Below are 22167 nucleotides of genomic sequence, written 5' to 3' on the forward strand. Positions count from 1 at the left end.
CTACATCAATAAAATATAGATACTGCAAGGCTTTAGGTAACAAAGATTAGACAAATTATCTGAATACATTTAAAGAACATGTAAAGGGTTTTAATATCTTAATCAAGGAGGTTAATGTGAGGAGATTTGAGTTTTTATTTTTTGGTGTGTGTTTTTTGTTAATCCTCACCCAAGGGTATTTTTTCTTTCTCCCATGCTTTTCTGAGAGAGTAGAAGGGTGGAGGGAAGGTTGGAGGGGAGGGAAAGAAGGGAGAGAAACCTTGATGTGAGAGAGCACATAAATTGGTTGCCTCCTGCACCGGCCAGGCCCGGAGATTGAACCTGCAACCCAGGTACGTGCCCTTGACTGGGAATCAAACCCGAGACCCTTCAGGGCTTGGGCCGATGCTCTAACCACTGAGAACACCGGACAGTGCAAGATTTGAATTTAATTAGTAAACTTACACATGTTATAATGTTACAAAGGGCTTGAAACATTGTATCAAGAGCTAATCTTATTTTTCTATCAACTTTTGAAATATTTTGTAATATTAACAATCACTATTATTTATTGAGCACTTGTGTGCTAGACTGTGTCTTAACTGTTTGTTATTTTAATCCTCACCCGAGGATATTTTTCCGTTGATTTTTAGAGAGAGTGGAAGAGAGAGGGAAAGACAGAGAAATATTGATGTGAGAGAAACACATTGATTGGTTGCCTCCTGCAGGAGCGTGACCAGGGCCTGGGCCCTGGAGGAGCCTGCAGCCGAGTATGTGTCCTTGACCGGAACTGAACCCAGGACTCTTCGGTCCGCAGGCCAAACCGGCTAGGGTGACAGTGCCTTAACTGTTTACACGCATTGTCTTGTTTAGTCGTCACAGCAGTCTTAAGTTGGGGTATCACCAGCATCCTGTAGGTGAGGAGACTGAGGTTCTGAGCGTTAGGTAAACTTCCGGAATGTTTCTGAACACAGACCTTCTGAATCCCCTGCTTATAATCTTAATATGCCAAACTGCTCTTCTTGGACTTCGTTAATCAGTCACACTAGTAACTTGTCAATTGATGTCTTCTGGTTTAACTGTGATAAACAAGTACTCCATATTGAACTTGATAAAGTAAAAGAAGCAAAGAAGTTTGGTATTTTGGTTTGCCATTAAACTTTGTGAAATAGCTCAATAAGTCAAAGAAAAATGAGACAAAGAATGAGAAAAAGGATATGAACGAGGAATTTTTACACTTACACATGCAGTCTAAGGATGTGTAAATATGTAGTTTTAAAGGTCAAACTCACTGAAGAAAGAAATGCATGTTAAAATAATGCTGTTTTTCATGTGTATTTTTCTAGGAAACAAAAAACACAGTTTGTGGAAGTGTAACCTAAGTAAAGTTTTTATAAAAGGGCTAGAATATATTGAAAATTCTGTATAGCTACATAACTTTTCTACATAGTCATTCAGCTTTATAAAAACAACTAAGGAAATAAGCAGATATATAAAAAGGCATATAGATAGGTGTTTATGCTACTACTTTTTATATTAGCAAAAATTGGAAGTAAAAAATTGAAGAGCGCCGAAACCGGCTTGGCTCAGTGGATAGAGCGTCGGCCTGCGGACTGAAAGGTCCCAGGTTCGATTCCGGTCAAGGGCATGTACCTGGGTTGCGGGCACATCCCCAGTGGGGGGTGTGCAGGAGGCAGCTGATCAATGTTTCTCTCTCATCGATGCTTCTAACTATCTATCCCTCTCCCTTCCTCTCTGTAAAAAATCAATAAAATATATTTAAAAAAAAAAAAAATTGAAGAGCAGGGAATTTTTAAGATTGTGTATAGAGTAGACTACTTTGCAACCATTAAAAATCATGTTGACTTAATTACATTGACAAAAAAGCAAGCTTTAAACAGTATATGGGGTATATTTTATAAAACTACATAAAAATGTAATCTATAAACACAGAAAAAGTACAGGTTCAATCTATGCCAATACTGGTTATTTCTTTGTGGTGGGAAAAATATTTTTAATTCTTAATTTTCTATATTTTTCAAATTTTATAAGTAAACAATAACATACTTTGGAAAAAAAAGTTTGTTTCTTGAAAATGAGCTAAGGAAACGACATATTAGTAACCACACATATTTCTCCGATTGGAAAAAGATAGGGAATCATGACAGGAGAGCTCTGTCCTCAGCCCACGAACGCCTTGAGCAGCCTAAGACTAGTTTCCCCAGGTGAACAGCAGAATTTCAGTTCATTTGTTTATTTGCCTAACAATTAACAATATTATTGGGCCTAGGCCAGGAGAAGAGAAAGAGATGATGAACTGTGGGCCGATTCTAATGAATTTCTCCTATTTTTGTAAGCATTTAGGAAAGCCAGGACTTGAGGATACAAAGTCAGGAAATGATGGAGAAAGCACAAAAAATAGATTTTAAAATTAATGCTATGCACATACGGTGAAGGAACGCAGTCATAATAGAACACTTGCTGGTGCTGTAGTGTGCCCTGGGCTAAGTATTAGTATGTATTATATGCTTCAGCCGGTCAGAGGCCTCAGTAAGTGCATTGGCTCTTTTTTTAGAATTAAGAAGAGGCGGCCCTGATCTCAAAAATTACTGAATTTGAACTCAGCTGATACTTTTCTCCCTAATAGATTCACCCAATATAATCATCTAATATTTGAAGTTCTCAATAAAACATTACCTATGTAGAATTGGGGAGCAAGAGCTGTAATATCTGGCCCCCTTGTCATCTCTTAGACTCATAATCTGAGTGTTTTGTGTTGAGGGAAGAGGGGACAGGCTTTTTGCTTTGGTCAGAGTGGAGCAATTTGATAGGTTGACTGGATTTTCTCAAAGACAGATCTTCTCAGTCACTTCCTCCAGTGCTGTCCTGGTGACAGCTGAGCAGTGAAGGCATTGACGAACGGGTGTGATATTCACTACTTCTGAATGTGCATTAAGTATGAGGCGATGGGGACTCGCTGTACAAGAAAAAAAAAAGGGGGACATTTTTAAAAAATCCCAGTAAGGGATCCAGGAGTGGAACGGGCTGCTTGTTGCCACAGTGAAGTCCCTCTCTGGTGCTGAGCGGAGGCGGGCCTCAAGGATGCCGTTGGAAGCACCCCAGCTGTGGGCGGGAAGCGCACGTCCTGGCGCAGTTTTCCTTCCAGTCCGGGGTTTGATGCTGGTGTATTTACACCTCTCTGGGACTGTTCTGGCGCACGCTGCTCTCCACTTTCTGAACTCCAGCTGGGCTTGTCAAATCAGGATTACATGACGCTGTTTCACAATAAAGTCCATTTTTTCTAATTTGATAATAAGCTCCTCAAAGACAGGGGTAAAGTACAATCTTTTGAACACTTACAGGGGCTAGCTTTGTGCTAGAACTTTTCATCCTTGTTTAATCACAGTGAGCTATCCTTTTGTGTGCTTTTGTTCAGAGTGATTTCCGATTACATTGCTGTAAGAAAAAAAAAGACAAGATGCCCTAGATGTCTTTTATTTAGGAAGTAAGAAATATTTTCATGCAATATAAGTTTTGTTCTTTAAAGTTTTTCATTGGTATATATGTGAGGGAACAGTATCATTCCACTTCTCGAGCACCAGCCATTGAAAAGGCCTAATTGTTCAGTCGAGAGTTTTCTGTAATAAATGAGTAAACCATGGAGCTATGAGGAGTTTCCTGGTAGTTTATTTAAAAAATATGTTTTGCCCTAGCTGGTTTGGCTCAGTGAATAGAGCGTCGGCCTGCAGACTGAAGGGTTCCGGGTTCGATTCCGGTCAAGGCCACATGCCTGGGTTGCAGGTTCCATCCCCAGTAAGGGGCATGTAGGAGGCAGCTGATCAGTGATTCTCTCTCATCATTGATACTTCTCTTTCTCTCTCCCTTCCTCTCTGAAGTCAATACTGGTAAAAATATATTTTAAAAAGTGTTTTTATTGTCTTCAGAAAGGAAGGGAGAGTGAGAGAAACATCAATGATGAGAGAATCATTGATCGCTGCCTCCTGCATGTCCCACACTGGGGATCGAGCCCGCAACCCTGGCATGTGCCCTGACTGGGAATCGAACCCCTTCCTGGCTCATAGGATGACACTCAACCACTGAGCCACGCTGGCTGGGCTAGACTTCTGTCATAATCTATATACCAGTAGTCATTGATTATTGTATTGGGTGAACCAGCTAAGTGTCTGAAATTCTGATTGCCATTGGATACTAATTTGGTTTCTCCTACAGAGACATAAAGGACAGTAACATTTAAAAAAAAGTTTTTTTTCACTCAGGAATATTTTAAATTAAATCTATTTTGGGATGGCTCAATACCATTCTTGCTAAGGCAGGGATTAAAATTTTGATCTCGTAATCATCACCCATTTTCCCCAAATAGGGACTGTTATATACCTCATGAGATAGAGCCTTGGTCACTCTTTGTTACTATGGAAATTCCATGTGCAGTAGTGACACATACAGTTGTTTATAAATAAGGATTTAGAAACTAGGGTATAAAATAATTACAACTTACCATAAAAAGGCAAATCTTCGAAACATCCAAGACGTCTTTTAAATCTGTATAGAATGCCCTATTTTTTAAAAAAACCAACACATTTCTTTTCTTAGAGGTGATTATTCATATTATAAAAATATTTCCAGTGTTCTTAAGAACCGTAATTTCCTCCACTCAAATAGTCTACTTACAGTGATTTCATCAAACTTCTAGATACAATTCAGCATGTGAGTAGGTTGCACCTGTACTGTGCTGGGCTCACAGCCTTTGGCTTGGTGGTTATTGACTGGCATCACTCGAGCAGTTATTAAATCTAGTATGATGCATTTTGTGGATTGTACAGTAATCTTTTAAAAGCAGTCAACCTTTATAAAATATTTATTTCAGAGCCCAGCAACTTGACACTCAAAATCTACCGCGCTGAATCCTATGCTGGTCTCGGAGAGTTCAAAGCAGCCATAGAGGACCTGAATGCAGTGCTCTTCCAGCTGCCAGGTTGGCCCGAGGTAAAATGACTCTTTTACATACATTTTAAAGTCTCAACTGTAAGGAACATGCATTCAGTTATGGTTATAAGTTTTAACAGGAGGGTGTGGTTGACTCTAAGTAAAAATATAGAAAGTTCTCAAAATCTAAGATCAATACTTGGGATAACTATCATCTGATAGTTTTTTAAATTGTAATAAATGTGTTTCCTAGCTAAAGAACAACTGAATTCAAGACACAGAAGAGACTTGAGTATATAGAATTTCCTCAAAGAGAGACAACTGGCCATATTGTGAAGATGGATACAAACTGGCCATTGGTGCCTGGGGTTTATTAATGGAAAGAGAAGAGGCCCTCGAGGCTGGAGAATGGATTGGGGCATTATGATGGGAACCAGATGATCAGGGGGCCACGGAGCTGGCCTTGCCATTTTTAAAAAAGACTTGTGCATGTATACAATCCGTTTACTGGTTGTCCTTTTTATCAAGTTGCCACGGCACATCAGTCCGTCTCCCGCGTATGTTCTTTAAGCTAGAAGTTACTCTTGTGACTTTTTCCTCCATTCAAAACTGTGCCTTAGAAGACAGTATAGTAAGGATGCTCCAAAAATTATAAATTAATAACAAAAATTAAGCAGAATCCCATGTTGGCATGATGGGTTAGTACAAGGCAAGAATAAGAGGGAAAATGATCTGTATGGACAACTTTAAAACTTAGAAAAAAGAAAGAACCCTTGGACTTAGCACTGGAGTGATACAATTAGAAATGTGATTTGAAGTCATTTTCTCAGCCTCAGTTCCTCTGTAACTGCCTCTCCAGGGCAGTGTGACTGTACCTCTAAATGCTCTGAGCTCCTCAGACTCATTCAGAGTTCAAAATGAGCATTTCCAAGCACACCTTTACTTGATATTGATTTTTAAAAAAACAACACAACTCTACAAATAAAAGTTGTGCGTTGTGCTTTATTGAAGGTCTACTTCAGGAAGGGAAAAGTCCTCCATGATGCTGGCTTTTTAGGTGACGCCTTACAGCTATTCCTGCAGTGCTTAGCCCTTGATGAAGACTTTGCACCTGCAAAGCTGGAAGTGGAAAAGGTAATTGGTTCGCCAACTTTAATAGTTTAAGGCAGGGCTAAGACACAGTTCTTTTGAAAAACCCTAATTAGAAAACTGGGATAAGAACATAAGGAATCTGTAAGTCAAATTTAGTGGCAATTGGACAGGTGGTTTTCAGGTTCATATACGTAGTGAATTGGGTTCTTACTGAAAGCAGAATATTTCATTCACAGATATTTAAATGCATTCGTTTTACTTAGTTAAATTTAGATGTTCCCTAATAGTCTGTTTAATCTGAGCCAGACGAGTTATCCTTAATTAACATTGTTGTCATGATGTTTCTGCTCAGGAATTTTTATTGGCCTGTCTTTTGCCTTTCATTTCAGGTCTAAACTTTGCTTACTCTCTACGGGTGCCAGGAGTATTGCCCTAGTCAAATTGTTTCCCTGATTTTTCTCAGCAGTCCATATTCCACTTTGAAAGTTTATTCTGTACTGTGTTAGTAGGTGTTAATTAAAAGAAAAAGGGAAGGGGTTCTCTGATCACATGATTTTAGGAAACATTGGGTTAAACCAAGTTAAAGAGGCTTCTTCAAAACTCAGAGGTTTCGCTATACTAGCATGGCGGCGGCATTCAGATGTTGTCGGACTTACTCACAGAGCATTTGGAAAGACTAGAGCACGGGTCCTCAAACTACGGCCCGCGGGCCACATGCGGCCCGCCGAAAACATTTATCCGGCCCGCCAGGTGTTTTTGCCGCCACTGTGTGCATAGGAATTTGTTCATAGTTTTTTTTTAAACTATAGTCTGGCCCTCCAATGGTCTGAGGGACAGTGAACTGGCCCCTGTTTAAAAAGTTTGAGGACCCCTGGACTAGAGTCATTGAAAATTTGGGGGGGGGGGGGAAATCAACCTTAATACAATTTCAATGCCTAGTCATGATTCTTTCCTCAATGTCCTCAAAACATGCTACATTATTTAATCCCTTTGCTGTGTTTCTTAGAGAATGGCTTTTTGTCAGAATCTTGGGTGCATGGTAAACATAAAGATTCCTGGGCCCCACCACACACCTTTGGAGTCTCTGCAACTGGGACATAGTTTAAGAAGCACCTCGGCAGAGTCTTATGTTTACTGTTGTGTGCTGACAAATCTATATTTGTTAGCCTTTCCTCCTGGTGAGATTGCAGTAAGGGCTTATAATTTGTATTTTCCATGCTATTAGATATCCTTATCTATCTGTAAATATTTCTTTGTTGGTTAATAAGGTCAGGTGAATGCAAAATAACAGATGCTTTGAAATATTTGTTTTTCCCCAATAAGCTTCTTGTAAAATTGTGGTATAATTTACATATATTGAAATGCATGGATTTTATAGTTCCATGAGTTTTGAGAAGTTATAAACTCATGTAACAGCACCCCAATCAAAATATAGATATCTTCATCACCCTTGAAAATTACTTTGTCTTCTTTCCAGTAGATTCCCAGAGGCAACGACTGTTCAGATTTCTATCACCATAAGAGTAGTTTTGCCTGTTCTAGAACTTCATATACATGGAATCATATAGTACTCTTTTGTGTCTGACTTTTTTCCTTCCAACATAGTATTTTTGAAATACATCCAGTAATTTAACAGTTTTTATTGTTCACCAGGTATTCCATTATATGAACATACCACAATTTGTGGTGTTCACAGTTAATAGTGATTTTCATTTGGATTATTTCCAGTCACTGCTATGAACATTCTTGTACCAGTCATTTTGTGGACATATATTTTACATCTCATTGGTAACCAACTAGAAGTGGAGTGACTGGGTTCTAGGGTAGTTGTGTGTTTACTACGTGTTTTTAAATCAAGGGAAATGTGAAATATACAGATTTTTAAATGTTTATTAAATGGGGTATTGCTTGAGCACCTACCAGATATGCACACTTTTATTTACATTGTATATATTTCCTCTTATTTACATTGTAATGATCATAAAAAAAATCTGATTTTTGTGTATTTGAGAGCTAGTATAGCTAAAAATAATCAAACCTCTAAATTTGGACTTTAAGAAATGCTCTACTGAACATATAAATACAGCTTATTTGACAAACAAAAAAAACGAATCCCTCTCATTTCCTTGAGCCTGGTTCTTCCCCTGTCTTGACCTACTCTGCTTCTTTGAGTTTTACATGTATTCCTGATAGAAGTGCCCAGATATTTTGATCCTGCAGCTGTAACTCTCAGTTGTTATGGGGCAGCTGCTGTTTAGTGCTCTCAACCAAAAGCTGGCATGGTGACTGCCCAAGCAGGTTAGTTCAGCAAGAAGCTAACTTCAGTGTAAATAGATGGGATTTTAGAGTTCTGTAGTTAGAAGTCCAAGTTCTTTAGTTCACATAAACACTCCAAGCCCAGCCTTAAAATATACATCAGGGGTGAACTGTGAACTTTTTGACAGGATAGGATTTGCTGATCTTCAGAGGTAAATACTTTCTACGTAAGAGCTCCTCTTTTTACAGTCCTTACATTAAAAAGTCAGCCTTCACCTTGGGCCCCTCCTCAGGTATCCAGTTGAACCACACCCATGTCTTCCTTTTGAGCCTTTTCTTTGAGATGATTCTTTCCCCAGTGAGGGACACTTTGGTTTTGCAAGACTTCTAAAAATACTTGGCAGTTCTGCTTATTACTTAATCTATTCTTTTGCTGCTCATTAAAAAATAATGTCCGCTACAAATTTTCTCAAAATTCTTAAATATTAGGTAACTTTATATTAAACTATCCTTAACCAAATATTTTATATTTGTATTACTTTTTAATATTTCTCTTACAGATTTTATTTGATTTATTATCACCTGAAAACTTAAAAGAAGGCCTGAAGGATTCTTCCTGGAGTTCATTGCCATGTACTAAGAACAAACCTTTTGGTTTTCCATCAGTAATGGAAGAGTTTCACTCTGCCAGTGAGCTCAGCCCAGAGCAGGTAAAGAGTGAGAAAAGATCACCATGGGTTTAGTGTATCCGCTTCTTTACAAGTTAAGATCTGCACTTCCCTCCTTTCAGTACTAGAATCTGTTTAGGTACTTTTAAGCTACTTAATGTTGTCTTAGTACATTTTTTGTCTGTAAACGTTTATTTCACACTAAAAACTTTTATGTGAAAAGACTTGTTCATTAATCACAATTTTTGATCACCTGAATGTTAGAAATGTTTTAGTCTCTTGGAAAATGGGGAACATTGTATTTATTTTAGTTTCCTCAGAGTAGGAACAATTATCTATATATATAAAAGGCTAAGTGCACAACCATACATACATCCAACCATCCGACCAACCAACCGTCTGGTACATAGGACGTGCACTGGCAACTGAAAAATAAACATTGACTTGTGAATGTCTGATACATATAAAGCTCTTGCTGTCACCAATCGCACGCATGTATTTCAATCTGTCATTGTTGATCATGAATTTGGTTGACACTTTTATTATAGAGAAAGGGCGAATAGCAATATTAAAATATTTCTTCTAATTAATTTCCTTTCAATGTACACGAATCCGTGCACCGGGCCACTAGTATTAGCATAACTGCTTAAGCCTCATTATAATACTGGTTAGCTGGATGTCTAGGGTTATATAAGTTCTGGCAAAAATAATTTGCTTGTCAGGGTTTTAGAATTAAAAGTTGGTGCTATTGGCCTGGCCAGGGTGTGGCTCAGTGGTGGAACATTGACCCATGAACCAGGCAGGAGTCATGGTTCGATTCCCAGTCAGGGCACATGCCTGGGTCATGGGCTCGATTTCCAGTTCGGGGTATGCAGAAGGCAGCTGACCAATGATTTCTCTCTCATCATTGATGTTTTCCATCTCTCTCTCTCCCTCTTCCTTCCTCTTTCTGAAGTCAGTAAAGAAAAACATATTTTAAAAAGTTGGTGCTGTTAAATGAACAGTAAAGTGGACATTATAAATTATTGAAATTTCATTTCGGTTTGATTCTTGGTGAGAACAGTAAGGATAGTGAAGAAATACAGATACTCTTGTTATTGTATTTTTGTAGAATGAAGAAATACCTGAGACCCCGGCAGAACCTGTCAAAGGAAGCTTAAACCGTGCTCGGTCAGCACAGGCTATCAATTCCACAGAAATGCCCACCAGAGAGGATTGCTTAAAACGCGTGTCCTCAGAACCTTTGCTCTCTGTTGAAGAAAAAGGTGCTCTCCTGAAAAGAAAGCTGTCTCTCTTAGAACAGGATGTGATTGTCAATGAAGATGGAAGAAATAAGCTTAAAAAGCAAGGAGGTAAACATTTCACTGCACTCATAAAAACATTTATTTATTTAGAATAACCTTTAAACTTTCCCACCAAAATAACCCTGTTGTTTCTTTGTTTAAATAGAAATGCCCAATGAGGTCTGTACGTTTTCATTAACTTATGGTGACATCCCAGAGGAATTAATAGACGTCTCAGATTTTGAGTGTTCTCTCTGCATGAGGTATGTAAAATTTTTTTACAAGATGAATATTTTATATTAACATAAATAAAATACAGGGTAGATAAAGATAACCTACTCTGTAATAATAGATAATGTAAGTGAACTAAATGTGCTAATTTTACTCCTCGCTGGACCTTTCATACTTTAGACAAATAACTTTAATATATGAACCTCTGGTTTCCTTATTTAGAAAGTGCGGTCAGTGTTTGCATAGCCTCTCTCACAGTGTTATAAGAATCAAATGACTTAAATATAAAAAGTACCTGGAAAATTGTGAAGTTCTATAAAGGCTGTACGTATTATTGTTAGAACTTAGAAATATCCATCATTTTATATTTGGGTAAGGATTCTAATTCTGTATTGTATGTGTCTGGCTCGTTAAAGAACCATTAGATAAGGATTTTCATTATGTGGAATGCTTAGAATTCTAAAAGACTGGTGGTTTGGAAAGAACGTTTTCCACTTCCATGAGTTGTGTGGCGTCAAAGGAACAGGGCCTGAAGAGTCAGGAGACCTGGAACTGGCCCCACGAGGCTGGTGGCAACTGGCTGTATTCCCAAGCACGTCTCTAATCAGAGCCTAGGTTCCTTTCTTTATGAGGAGGGGGGGATTAGACCAGACAGTTTCTGAAGTACCTATATATCTAATAATACTTCTAGGAAATTCAGATGTGTTTCAGGAAATAATCATACTGTAAGTAAAATTAGTTTTCCCATATTATCTGAGTATTGCCTTTGGTATTAAGCCTAATATTTCTTTAGGATTTAACTGTAATATTTATTGGATTATTCCTTTTAATGAATTTTATAGAGTATGCCTTTTATAAGCTTATTAAGAAAACGAATTTCAAAGAAGAAAATAAGAATCTATAGGAAAGCTATTTAGTGATTATGAATGAAATATCTTACATAAGTCTTGGAAATCTGGTGTGTATTTTACATTTGCTACGCATCTCAGTTTGGCCTGGCCACATTTCAAGTGGTCAGCGCCACTGGGCGAGTGGTTGTATTGTTAGTGCAGCTCTGGGTGCTTGGCAGGGCACCTCTGTTGGTAGAGAATGTTTAAAAAGTTCTTTAGGAACATTTTGTGTAATTGCATTAATCACTGCCCCCCTCCTCCTCTTCTACCCATCAGACTCTCCTTCCTCCTTCTCTAAATAGGGATTAGTGTTATGGTTCTATTAATAGTTTGTCCATTTTTTCTAATAAACAGTTTAATGTGAAAACTAATATGTACTTCATGCATTTTGGTTGATTTCAGGTTATTTTTCGAGCCAGTAACAACCCCTTGTGGACACTCATTCTGTAAGAATTGTCTTGAGCGTTGTTTAGATCATACACCATATTGTCCCCTTTGCAAAGAAAGCTTAAAAGAGGTAAACATTTTATCTGTTTATTGGTCTCAAGTTTGGCAACATGGTTTTATTTCTGATCAGTCATAGAAACAGTGACTATGATGTTCAGAACGAATTACATTATATATGCTGAGTGAGTGACTGCGAAGGATGATGCCTCAGGACCACATGTTAGTGTTGGAGAAGGCGAGGTCAGAGAGGGCAGGGAAAGAGAGAGGTCCTGGAGACCAAGCCCCCGGTACTTAATGTTTTAGCAAAGAGGGTGTATGGTCAAGTACCAGGTCAGGAATTGGTTCAGTATTACTGATGACAATATTGAGGGAACCCCCAATACTAGGCTGGATTTCTGGCCTTCTTCAGTCCCATTAACATCTGGAACAGCTCTGTTCAGTAGACTTTGAGCATTGATGGAGATGCTCTCTTTCTGTGCTATCCAACATGTCACTACCAGCCACATGTGAATATTAAGCACTTGAAATGCGGTTAATATGACGGAGGAATTGTATTTTTAACTCATGTGCATTTAAGCAGGCACATGTGACTGGTGGCCACCATGTTGGACAGGACAGCTCTAGAAAGAGGAGGCTGGGAAGGAGGGGAGGCACAGCTTCCCCAGCGCTTCTTGTAGAGTCAGTAGTCAGCGCCAGTAGCCTGTGTGAGGAAAGCAGCGGATCCCAGGTGGGAGGACAACACCTGCTCAGTCGTGCAAGGCAGCTGGAGACCCCCTAAGTGAGGCCAAAGTCTTGGAATTCTGCACTCCAGCTGTGCTGGTAGCATTGATCAGGGGAGAGCGACCCCGTCTCTGGTGGTCGGCAGGGTTGTTTAAAGAAAAAGTGTCTTCCAGATATGAATAAGAAAGTGATAAAACATTTTGCTATTGAACATACATAGCTATTTCCTATATACAAAATATAGCCCTGTGTAGGTATCATAATACTATATGTGCATTATGTTTGATATGTGTCTTATAGAACAAGCTGATATGTAAAAAACAAAACCACGTACAGAATGTTCACAAAATCAAGAAACAAGATAAACTTATTCTTAAAGAATTTGTTAATTGCATGTTCAACTAAATACTGTTTTCAGGTGAAGTACTCTAAATATAAGCATATTTATATTTCCCAGAGTTTTTAGTACTCTGAAATATATTTTTATTTTATATTTTTACTGATTTTAGAGCAAGAAAGGGGGAGAGAGAGAGAGAGAGAGAGAGAGAGAGAGAGAGAGAAACATCGATTGGTTGCCTCCTGCATGTGCCCCAACCTGGGATTGAACCTGCAACCTAAGTATGTGCCCTGACTGGGAATTGAACCTGCCATCTCTCCGTGTATGGGACAATGCTCCTACCAACTGAGCCACATTGGCCAGGGCTCTAATATATTTATTATGCTTTATTTTAGATTAATAACTAGGTATGTAGCTTTAAATTTAGATACCTCACCCTAAAAAAAATGGTGTTTAAAAGAAAATAAGCATATTTAAAAACGTAACTAGCGTACTATTTAAAAATAACTTTATTTTGTGTCCTGACTGAAAATACCTTGTATAACATAATTTGCATAAGCTAAATATATATTTTAAAGAATTAAATTGAAATGCTCCATAGTTTTGCATCTTTCCTACTTGTGATTTTATTTTGCTTATTTTTTCATTTGAATACATTTTATAGCAGTATAATAATATAATGCCTTGACATTTCCCTATTGTTGGATTTGTAAATTGCTTTGTTTTCTCTTTTTTTATGTACCATGTGTTATGTCTTTGAGTCTTTCCTTAGGGTAAATTATTAGCTTAAACATCTTATTTTTAAAAGACTCTTAAAACCAAGTGCCAAATTTTGTAGGTCCCTAGAAATGTACAAATTTAGATTCCTACCAGGCATGTAAGAGAGGCCATATTTTCCCAAATTTAATACATGAGTATTAAATTTTAAAACATTTTTAATAATTTAATAGAAAAATGGTAATAACATTGCCTTTATTAATGCCTATAATTTGATTCATTTTACGGTAAACTCATCAGTTAACTGTATCTACATTATCTGCTCAAGAGTACCACTTTTCAGTGGTTCTCAAAGTGTGTTCCCCTGACCAACAGCATCCGATCACCTAGACCCCACTCCAGAGCCACTAAATCAGAAACTCTGGTGGGACGTAGCAGTCTGCATTTTAACAAGCCCTGATTCATGCTAAGATTTGAAAACCACTACTACCCCTCTCCTAAATTCTCATATTTTCTACTCTATTAAAAGAAAAAAAAAAAAAAAAAAAAAAAAAAAAAAATATATATATATATATATATATATATATATATATATATATATATATATATCTCTACACTAATAAAAGAGAAAGATGCAAATTGACCATACCTCCGTGACGCCCACCAGCCAATCAGGAGTGAGTATGCAAATTAACCCAACAAAGATGGCAGGTTAATTTGCATACACAGGCACCTAGCGGCCCGGGGCAAGGCAGGATGCTTGCATCATCTCCATAGTGATGACACAGGCGTTCCACACCGCCCCAGCTGCTCTGGGCCTGAGTGAAGGCAGAAAGGCAGCTCTGGCCGGAGCGAAGGCGGTGCCGGCAGCCAGGGAAAGGAAGGCCCATTCTTGCATGAATCTTCGTACATCGGGCCTCTAGTGTGTATGTATATATGTGTGTGTGTGTGTGTGTGTGTGTGTGTGTATTTATTAATGATTTCAGAGAGAAAGGGAAGGGAGAGAGGGAAACATCAATGATGAGAGAGAATCATTGATCAGCTGCCTTCTGCACACCCCATACTAGGGATTGAGCCCACAACTGGGCATGTACCCTGACCGGAAATCGAACTGTGACTTCCTGGTTCATAGGTTGACATTCAAGCACTGAGCCACGCCAGCCGGGCACTACTCTATTTTTCATTGGATAACGACAAAACCTTTATTTATGCTGGATCTACAGATTAAAGGATGGCCTCTCTTTATCTTACCTCCTCATGGTTTTTCCTCACTACTTTTATTAAATAAACTAGAGGCCTGGTGCACAAAAATTTGTGCACTCTTGGCGGGGCGGGGGGGGGTCCCCTCAGCCCGGCCTGTGCCCTCTTGCAGTCTGGGACCCCTTGGGGGATCACCACCTGTTGGCTTAGGCCTGCTCCCCACGGGATTGGGCCTAAGCTGGCAATCAGACATCCCTCTGGCTGCCCAGGAGCCCCCGGGGGATGTCCACTTGCCAGCAGGGAGCAGGCCTAAGCTGCAGTCAGACATCCTTAGCGCTGTTGAGGAGGTGGGAGAGGCTCCCGCCACCACGGCTGTACTGGCTTGTGGCTGAGCAGAGCTCCTCCTGTGGGAGCGCACTGATCACCAGGGGACAGCTCCTGCATTGAGCGTCTGCCCTCTGGTGGTCAGTGTGTGTCATAGTGACCTGTCATTCCCAATCGTTCTGCTGTTAGGGTCAGTTTGCATATAACCCTTTTATTATATAGGATAGAGGCCTGGTGCATGGGTGGGGGCCGGCTGGTTTGCCCTGAAGGGTGTCCCGGATCAGGGTGGGGGTTCCTCTGGGGTGCCTGGCCAGCCTTGGTGAGGGGCTGATGGGTGTTTGCAGGCTGGTCACACCCCGTTCAGGGTGTGGGTCCCCACTGGGGTGCCTGGCCAGCCTGGGTGAGGGGATGATGGCTGTTTGTAGGCTAGTCAAGCCCCTCCTTTCCCCAGTGGGGACCCTCACCCCATGGAGGTTTGGCCAGCCTGGGTGAGGGCCTGATGGCTGTTTTCAGGCTGGTCACACCCCCTTTAGGGTGTGGGGTCCCCAGTGGGGTTGCCTGGCCAGTCTGGGTGAGGGGCTGAGGGCTGTTTTCAGGCTGGCCAAGCCCCTGGGCAATGGAAGCTACCAGCCTCTCCTCCTCTTCTTTTTTTTTTATTCTGAGATTTATTTACCTTCTATAATTGAAACTTTGTTGCCTCCAGTGGAGCTCAGAGCCGGCCAGGACGCGCGGGAAGCTTGGCTTCCTCCATCATTGGAGCAACCAAGCCTCCTGCTCGCTCCAGCTCTGTGGCCACGGCCAGCTGAAAGCAGGTATCTGGGGTTTATTTATCTTCTATAATTGAAACTTTGTTGCCTTCAGTGAAGCTCAGAGCCGGCTGCGGCAGGCAGGAAGCTGGCTTCCTCCATCATTGGAGCAACCAAGCCTCCTGCTCACTCCAGCTCTGTGGCTGCCGGCTGCCATCTTGGTTGGGTTAATTTGCATATAGTAGCTCTGATTGGCTGGGGGCATGGCTTAAGGTGTAGCGAAGGTACGGTCAATTTGCATGTTTGTCTTTTATTAGATTAGATTTGTACTGGGCATTTGCTTTGCGCAAAGTTCTGTGCGTACACTCTGACCTGGTCCCTTCCCCTGTGCAGTGTTTAGTTCAGTTACAGAGACGTGATGTATTTCCTGTCCATGTTGTATAGTGTAGGGTGTGGTAACTGCCTTTTATATGGTTCTTGGGAGACAGAAAAATAATTAGAAAGACTTTATAAAAAAGGTAAAATTGGAGCCAGACCATAAAAGATAGATGGGCCTTTCACAGGCAAGAGTATAAGAGATAGCTTCTAGCAGTTGGAACAATGACACCAAATGCATGAGGGGCGGTTTCTCAGAGTCTGAAGGGAGTGGTAAAATGTCCCCTTCATACATACAGGGGGTCATCTGGGAAAAACAACCTCTTGACGAGGGTCTGAGTATAGTAAGGTGACAGGGAAAGGAGAATCTGAAAGAAAAAATTTGCTGTAAACTCTGCTACTGAAATAGGGAACAGAAAAGGGTGTATGTGTAGTTTTTGCTTTTTAAAAATAAGGCAAATGCACCATTTTCTTTATTCCTTACCTTATTTTTGTTTTTCAGTCAAAATGCTAGTTTCAGGTACCCATGAGCTGCCAGATGGAGATTGGCCTTCTGTGTGGGAGATGCAGGGGCAGGGCTGACAGCTGCTAAAGGATCTGTGATCAGAGCAAGACACAGTCCTTACATAGGGTGTGGCTCCAGCTGCCACCATGCAGCTTTATGCTCTTGAGCGAAGCCTCAGACAGGTGGCCTGTTTAGCATCATCCATTGTAAGGTTCCCCTCACTAATTCGGTTAATTCAGATAGACTGTATAAATATGTAATAAGGGCTTGACTGTATCAGCTAAATTGTTTTGCCTGTTTTATACTGTAGGAAAAAAGAATTGGAATGTAAAATAATATTGTCTTTTAGTATCTAGCAGATAGGAGGTACTGTGTCACACAGCTGTTGGAAGAATTAATAGTGAAGTATCTGCCTGATGAGCTGTCTGAGAGAAAAAAAATATATGATGAAGAAACTGCTGAACTCTCACAGTAAGTTTCTTCTCATAAAAACGCAATCAGATTACAAACTACTACCCTTGGAAATAGGAGAAGCCTTCTCGTGGCAAGCTGGATCCCGCCTGTAGTTCAACCCATACAGTCAAAGGCATATTTCACACAGATATTGGTCAGCTTCCCCTGTCCTAAACAGGATTTTTTAAAAGTTCATTTGGTAACTTCCAGATGTTCTACTGGGAATTATTGACTCATTTAAGCAGCATTTTAGGTGGGGGAGGGTTTCTTACAGTGACATCAGGCAGTGGAATCTGGAATGGAGAGGTGGAGCTAGTAACAGTGGTTGCTGGGAACAGCAACCCTCAGGTACCAAGGCAGTGTAGGAGGAAGGCAGGAGACAAATGGTCAGGATTGGCAGGGGGTTTAGCCAATTAGAGGTTTGGAAGGTGGGGCGTTGAGTCTTGAAATTGGAAAAGGGTAAGGAGGTGACTTAGGGGCCAGATTCTCAATTAATGAAAATATTGACTTGAGGCAGAATCGAGTCAGAAACAGGAAAGTGAAAGCCCTGGGGGTAGCTTTGAGAGCTGGTGGGAGAGACCATTATTGAGGACTTCATGGCCGACTGGGGATGGGAGGCTGGTCCTAGTCTTGTTGCTCTTAACCTTTATTTCTTGTACTTTTCTTCACCTACGTCTTTCCCTCTTTGACCAGTCTTTGGAGTCTCTACATTTTTTTCATAGGTTTTTAATTTCTTAGCTCTTTTCCTTTCGTTTTCTTTTTTTAAAATTCTGCCTTTTAAAGAAAAAAAATATATTTATTGATTTCAGAGAGGAATGGAGCGCAAGAGAGAGAGAGAAACATCAATGATGAGAGTCATTGATCTGCTGCCTCCTACACATGCCCTAATGGGGATCAAGCCTGCAACCCAGGCTTGTGTCCTTGACTGGAATCAAACCTGGGACCCTTCAGTCCACAGGCCGACGTTCTATTCACTGAGCCAAACCAGCTAGGGCATGGACTCTTCTTTTTTTAGTATGTGCCCTCCAAATGTCTTCATTGGGCCCGGGGCCGTCAATGAGAGACTTCCTATCTTTATGGAAATCGGTATGATTTGTCTTCTCGTGGAACTGATAGTTTATTGTGTGGTTCTATGGTAGAAAATATTCGGAAGTGCAGATTATGAAGCTTTTTGATCAACACTGCAAGAAGCTGCTTATAGGAAAGCTGCAGATATACTTTAAAATCTTAAAACGGTGCCACACCCGACCCCCCACAGAGCAGTGCAATTGGTGAATGACCAGCAGCAGTAACAGGAGGGGAGCTGAGGTGAGGGAGGGAAGCTTGAGGGCACCTGCTGCTCACTGATGAGGCTGTTGTCCTTGAGGAACGGGTCCTCCTCTGGACTTACAAGTTTTGCTAATTAATGGGTCTGTTGGGTTTTTTCCAAGTTCTCAGGTTCATAAGGAGAGTGTACAATGATGGTAAAACACAGTTTTAAAAGTAGAGTAACTAGCACTTGTACATTAAACATGTTTTTATTAAATATTAATTTTTGTAACATGATCTTTTTGAAGAAAAATTAGAAAATATAAGTGAGCAGGGGGAAAAAAAGCCATAATGGGCAACCCAAAGGGAGCTTCCTTTGGCATTTTGGCATATATCCTTTTATGTTTTAATATATATAAATACATTTTAAACATAGATGGGGTCATTTTATTCATATAATTCCATAACCTCTTTTCTCATTTAAATGTATACCATGTGATGGCTATGTCATGATTTATTATCTTCTTTTTGCTTCTAAGTTGTGGCTGCTGTACAGAGTGCTACACTGAACATGCTCAGTACTTGTGGGGAAAAGGGAGCCTGTTGGTTCAAAGGATGTGGACATTTAAAAAAGCTTTTGATGTGTATTGATTGCCACATGCTCCTTCAGCGTGGCTGTCCTGTTCCAGTCTGCCCCCTGCACTGCCAGCTTCCCCAGCCCTGTCAAAGCTGGGCGCTGCCTGCATCCTCTTATTTTCTGCAAATCTGGCAATGGAAAATGTATCTTTTTAATTACCTGGAAAAATGTTTTTGAATTACCTATTTTGATAGTTTGAAAATATTTTTAATGCCTAAGAATTTTTAATGATTTGTGTTTTGTCTTTTCTGGGAATTCTTTTTTTTTTTTACTGTTATCTAAGAGTGACTAAGAGTGTTTTACGGAGAAAGGATATTAACTCTGTCATGTTACAGATATTTTAGACAGATTTTAAATATAGAATAGAATTCTAGTCCATTTCTTTTTGATTCATAAAGAAACTTAGCTCTATATGATAACCTGGCAGCTCGAATACAGATTGACTTGCTTGACTTGTGTGCATAAGAGGATCACAAACACTGTTTTAGTGCTAACGTATCCGTGTGAGTGTACTGATTCTTGTTCTTGCCAAGAATGAAAGTTACATTATTTGGGTCTGCTTTCTTTTTTTTTTTTATATGAATTTATTACTGTTGCAAGCTTTACTCATTTTGGTTATAAATTCTGACATATAATAATGACACTTTTCTCTTCTTCAGCTTGACCAAGAATGTCCCAATATTTGTTTGCACTATAGCCTACCCCACTGTGCCTTGCCCTCTTCATGTATTTGAGCCAAGATATAGATTGATGATTCGAAGAAGCATACAAACTGGAACGAAACAGTTTGGGATGTGTGTCAGTGACAAGCAGAATGGGTATGCTTTTTGTGTTCTTTTAAGTATTTGTATTTACCTTGGAACTTTCCTTGAATATTGTTGAGAACGTGCGTGCTTGTCGCTTGAACTTTGATGTTAATTGGAATTTTTCTTTTAGTTTTGCAGATTATGGTTGTATGTTACAAATTAGAAATGTACACTTCTTACCTGATGGAAGGTCTGTGGTGGATACTGTTGGAGGAAAGCGGTTTAAGGTTTTAAAAAGAGGAATGAAAGATGGATATTGTACTGCAGACATTGAATATTTGGAAGATGTTAAGGTATTACACGGTGTTGTTTTCCAGCACACCTTGGTGTGCTCTGTCCTGGGCATGGTACAGGCATCTGGGCAGATAAAACAGTTCTTCCTCTCAGAGACCCTCACCAATACTTATGCAAATTAGTTTTGACTTATCTTTTTCTTATCTTGTTCTTAATCATTGTGAGTTCCCAGAGAACCTGGGAGACCAGACCTAGATACTCTTTGTTTCTCCAGGCTCAGCAGCCAGCACAGCACCCAGAGTGTGAGAGTGTGTGTGTGTGTGTGTGTGTGTGTGTGTGTGTGTGTGTGTGTATTGGCAAGGCAGGCACTTAACAGGGTTGAATGTTAACCTTTTTAATTTTAATTTTTATTTTTTGCTTAAAGTATTACAAAGGGTATTACATATGTGTCCTTTTTTTCCCCCCTGCCCTTGACAATCCCCTGGCCTCCCCTACCCCCCAGTGTCTTATGTCCATTGGTTATGCTTATATGCATGCATACAAGTCCTTCAGTTGATCTCCTACCTCCCTCCCTTTTGCCCCTCCCAACCCTCCCTGGCCTTCCCGCTGCAGTTTGACAATCTGTTTGAGGCAGCTCTGTGTTGACCTTTTTTAAGTGTACAGTTTAGTGGCATTAAATGTATTCTCATTGTTGTGCAAAAGTAGATGCCTTTTAAACTTGTTTTGTGTTTCATTTCGCATCTCTAAAAAATAAAAAGCATGTTTGTTTGTTTTTTGTCTCTTTTGTGCTGTAGACTCACCTTTTATAGCTCAGATGTTTTTAGAGTTCTTCTGTTGTTTTTCTCTTGCGTCATCCTTGAGTGTGAAAGGCTGAGTCAAGCCTGGTGTTTGCTGAGATGTGTGCATGTGTGTGGTCTAGAGCGCTCCCTGACAGGCAGTGAGTGGGAGAGAAGTGTGCATTAAGGCAGTCAGTGTGAGGGGGTGAGTTAATGCTCCATCTTCCACCTGCATTTGTGAGACCACTCGATCGCAGGCTGCAAGGCTGAGCATCTAATTGGTGCTGCCATGATCCAGCAGTCTGCAGGGTGTCCGGAGGGATGATGAAGGTGACCACAGCCTTGGGCCTTTACAGCAGGAGACGTTCATCACTGCATAAATTATTCTCTACCTTTTTATATGCTAAGTGATTTTCTAAAATTTTTTGTTTGTTTTTTGACCCCGTTCTGTGGTGGAAAATCCTGTTCCGCTTTCTATCCCTGTCATCTGCACCTTAATCCCTTCCCTGTCTTTCCTTTTATTGTAGTAGCTGAACTCCTGCTCTTTTCATTCCACTGTTTTCAAAAACCACTGATCCATAAAGACAAAGAACTCCCTCACAATCTTACCCCTCCTCCTGATTGGGGCTGTTAGGAGGGTCGTATAGTACTGTATTATGTGAGGCAGAAATATTTGATACGTATTGTATAAGAATAATACTCTTATGATCCAGCACTGAAATAGGTAGTCCCTATTTTTCGATTTTTCCCACGTCTGTGGGGTTGGTGATATTAGACACAGAAGTCTTACTAACTGTTGTATTTCTAGGTGGAGAATGAAGATGAGTTAGAGAGTCTCAGGCAGCTTCATAATTTGGTCTACTCTCAAGCCTGCAGCTGGTTTCAGAATTTAAGAGACAGATTTCGAAGCCAAATTCTTCAGCACTTTGGCTCAATGCCCAGGAGGGAGGAAAACCTTCAGGTAAGATGGCTTTGATGTTGTTTCCAAAAGTCTCACTTTTTAAAATAAACCCAAGTGAGTAGATTTTTAAGGTTTTGCTGTTGTTGTCCTGTTTACATCGCATCTCCTTTGTCCCCGTCTTTGGAATCGTGCCTGTATTCCCTAGCACAGTGGTACCCGCTGCATTTGACGTGGGAGGGGTGTGTAGGTGTCACTGCAATGCCCGTAGGAGTGAGGTCCAGGAAAGGTCAAACCCTTAACTGAGGGGCCCTTTTCAGAAGGAGAAGTAAGACATCCAAAATGGGACGTGGTACCATCGGGTAAATTGTGACAACTGCACCTCGAGCCAGTCAGCTGTC

At 40.3% G+C, this 22167-nt stretch overlaps 1 protein-coding gene across 4 annotated transcripts in view; it reads left to right on the forward strand.

Moving 5' to 3' along the window:
• The window catches only part of LONRF1 (LON peptidase N-terminal domain and ring finger 1), a 30646-nt gene that overhangs the window by 4991 nt on the left and 3488 nt on the right, over positions 1 to 22167 (forward strand). Inside the window, exons 2-11 of one of the 4 annotated variants that reach the window (XM_036297968.1) lie at positions 4865 to 4983; positions 5935 to 6057; positions 8832 to 8981; positions 10051 to 10291; positions 10389 to 10485; positions 11746 to 11860; positions 17064 to 17185; positions 19712 to 19870; positions 19989 to 20151; positions 21677 to 21829. In XM_036297968.1, coding sequence (XP_036153861.1) covers positions 4865 to 4983; positions 5935 to 6057; positions 8832 to 8981; positions 10051 to 10291; positions 10389 to 10485; positions 11746 to 11860; positions 17064 to 17185; positions 19712 to 19870; positions 19989 to 20151; positions 21677 to 21829 — 1442 coding nt within the window. The remainder of the gene's footprint in view (positions 1 to 4864; positions 4984 to 5934; positions 6058 to 8831; positions 8982 to 10050; positions 10292 to 10388; positions 10486 to 11745; positions 11861 to 17063; positions 17186 to 19711; positions 19871 to 19988; positions 20152 to 21676; positions 21830 to 22167) is intronic. The other 3 variants (XM_036297969.1, XM_036297970.1, XM_036297971.1) reach the window with 3 other exon arrangements.

This window comes from Myotis myotis, unplaced genomic scaffold, assembly GCF_014108235.1.
Source record: "Myotis myotis isolate mMyoMyo1 unplaced genomic scaffold, mMyoMyo1.p scaffold_m19_p_3, whole genome shotgun sequence".
Taxonomy (NCBI): Eukaryota; Metazoa; Chordata; class Mammalia; order Chiroptera; family Vespertilionidae; genus Myotis; species Myotis myotis.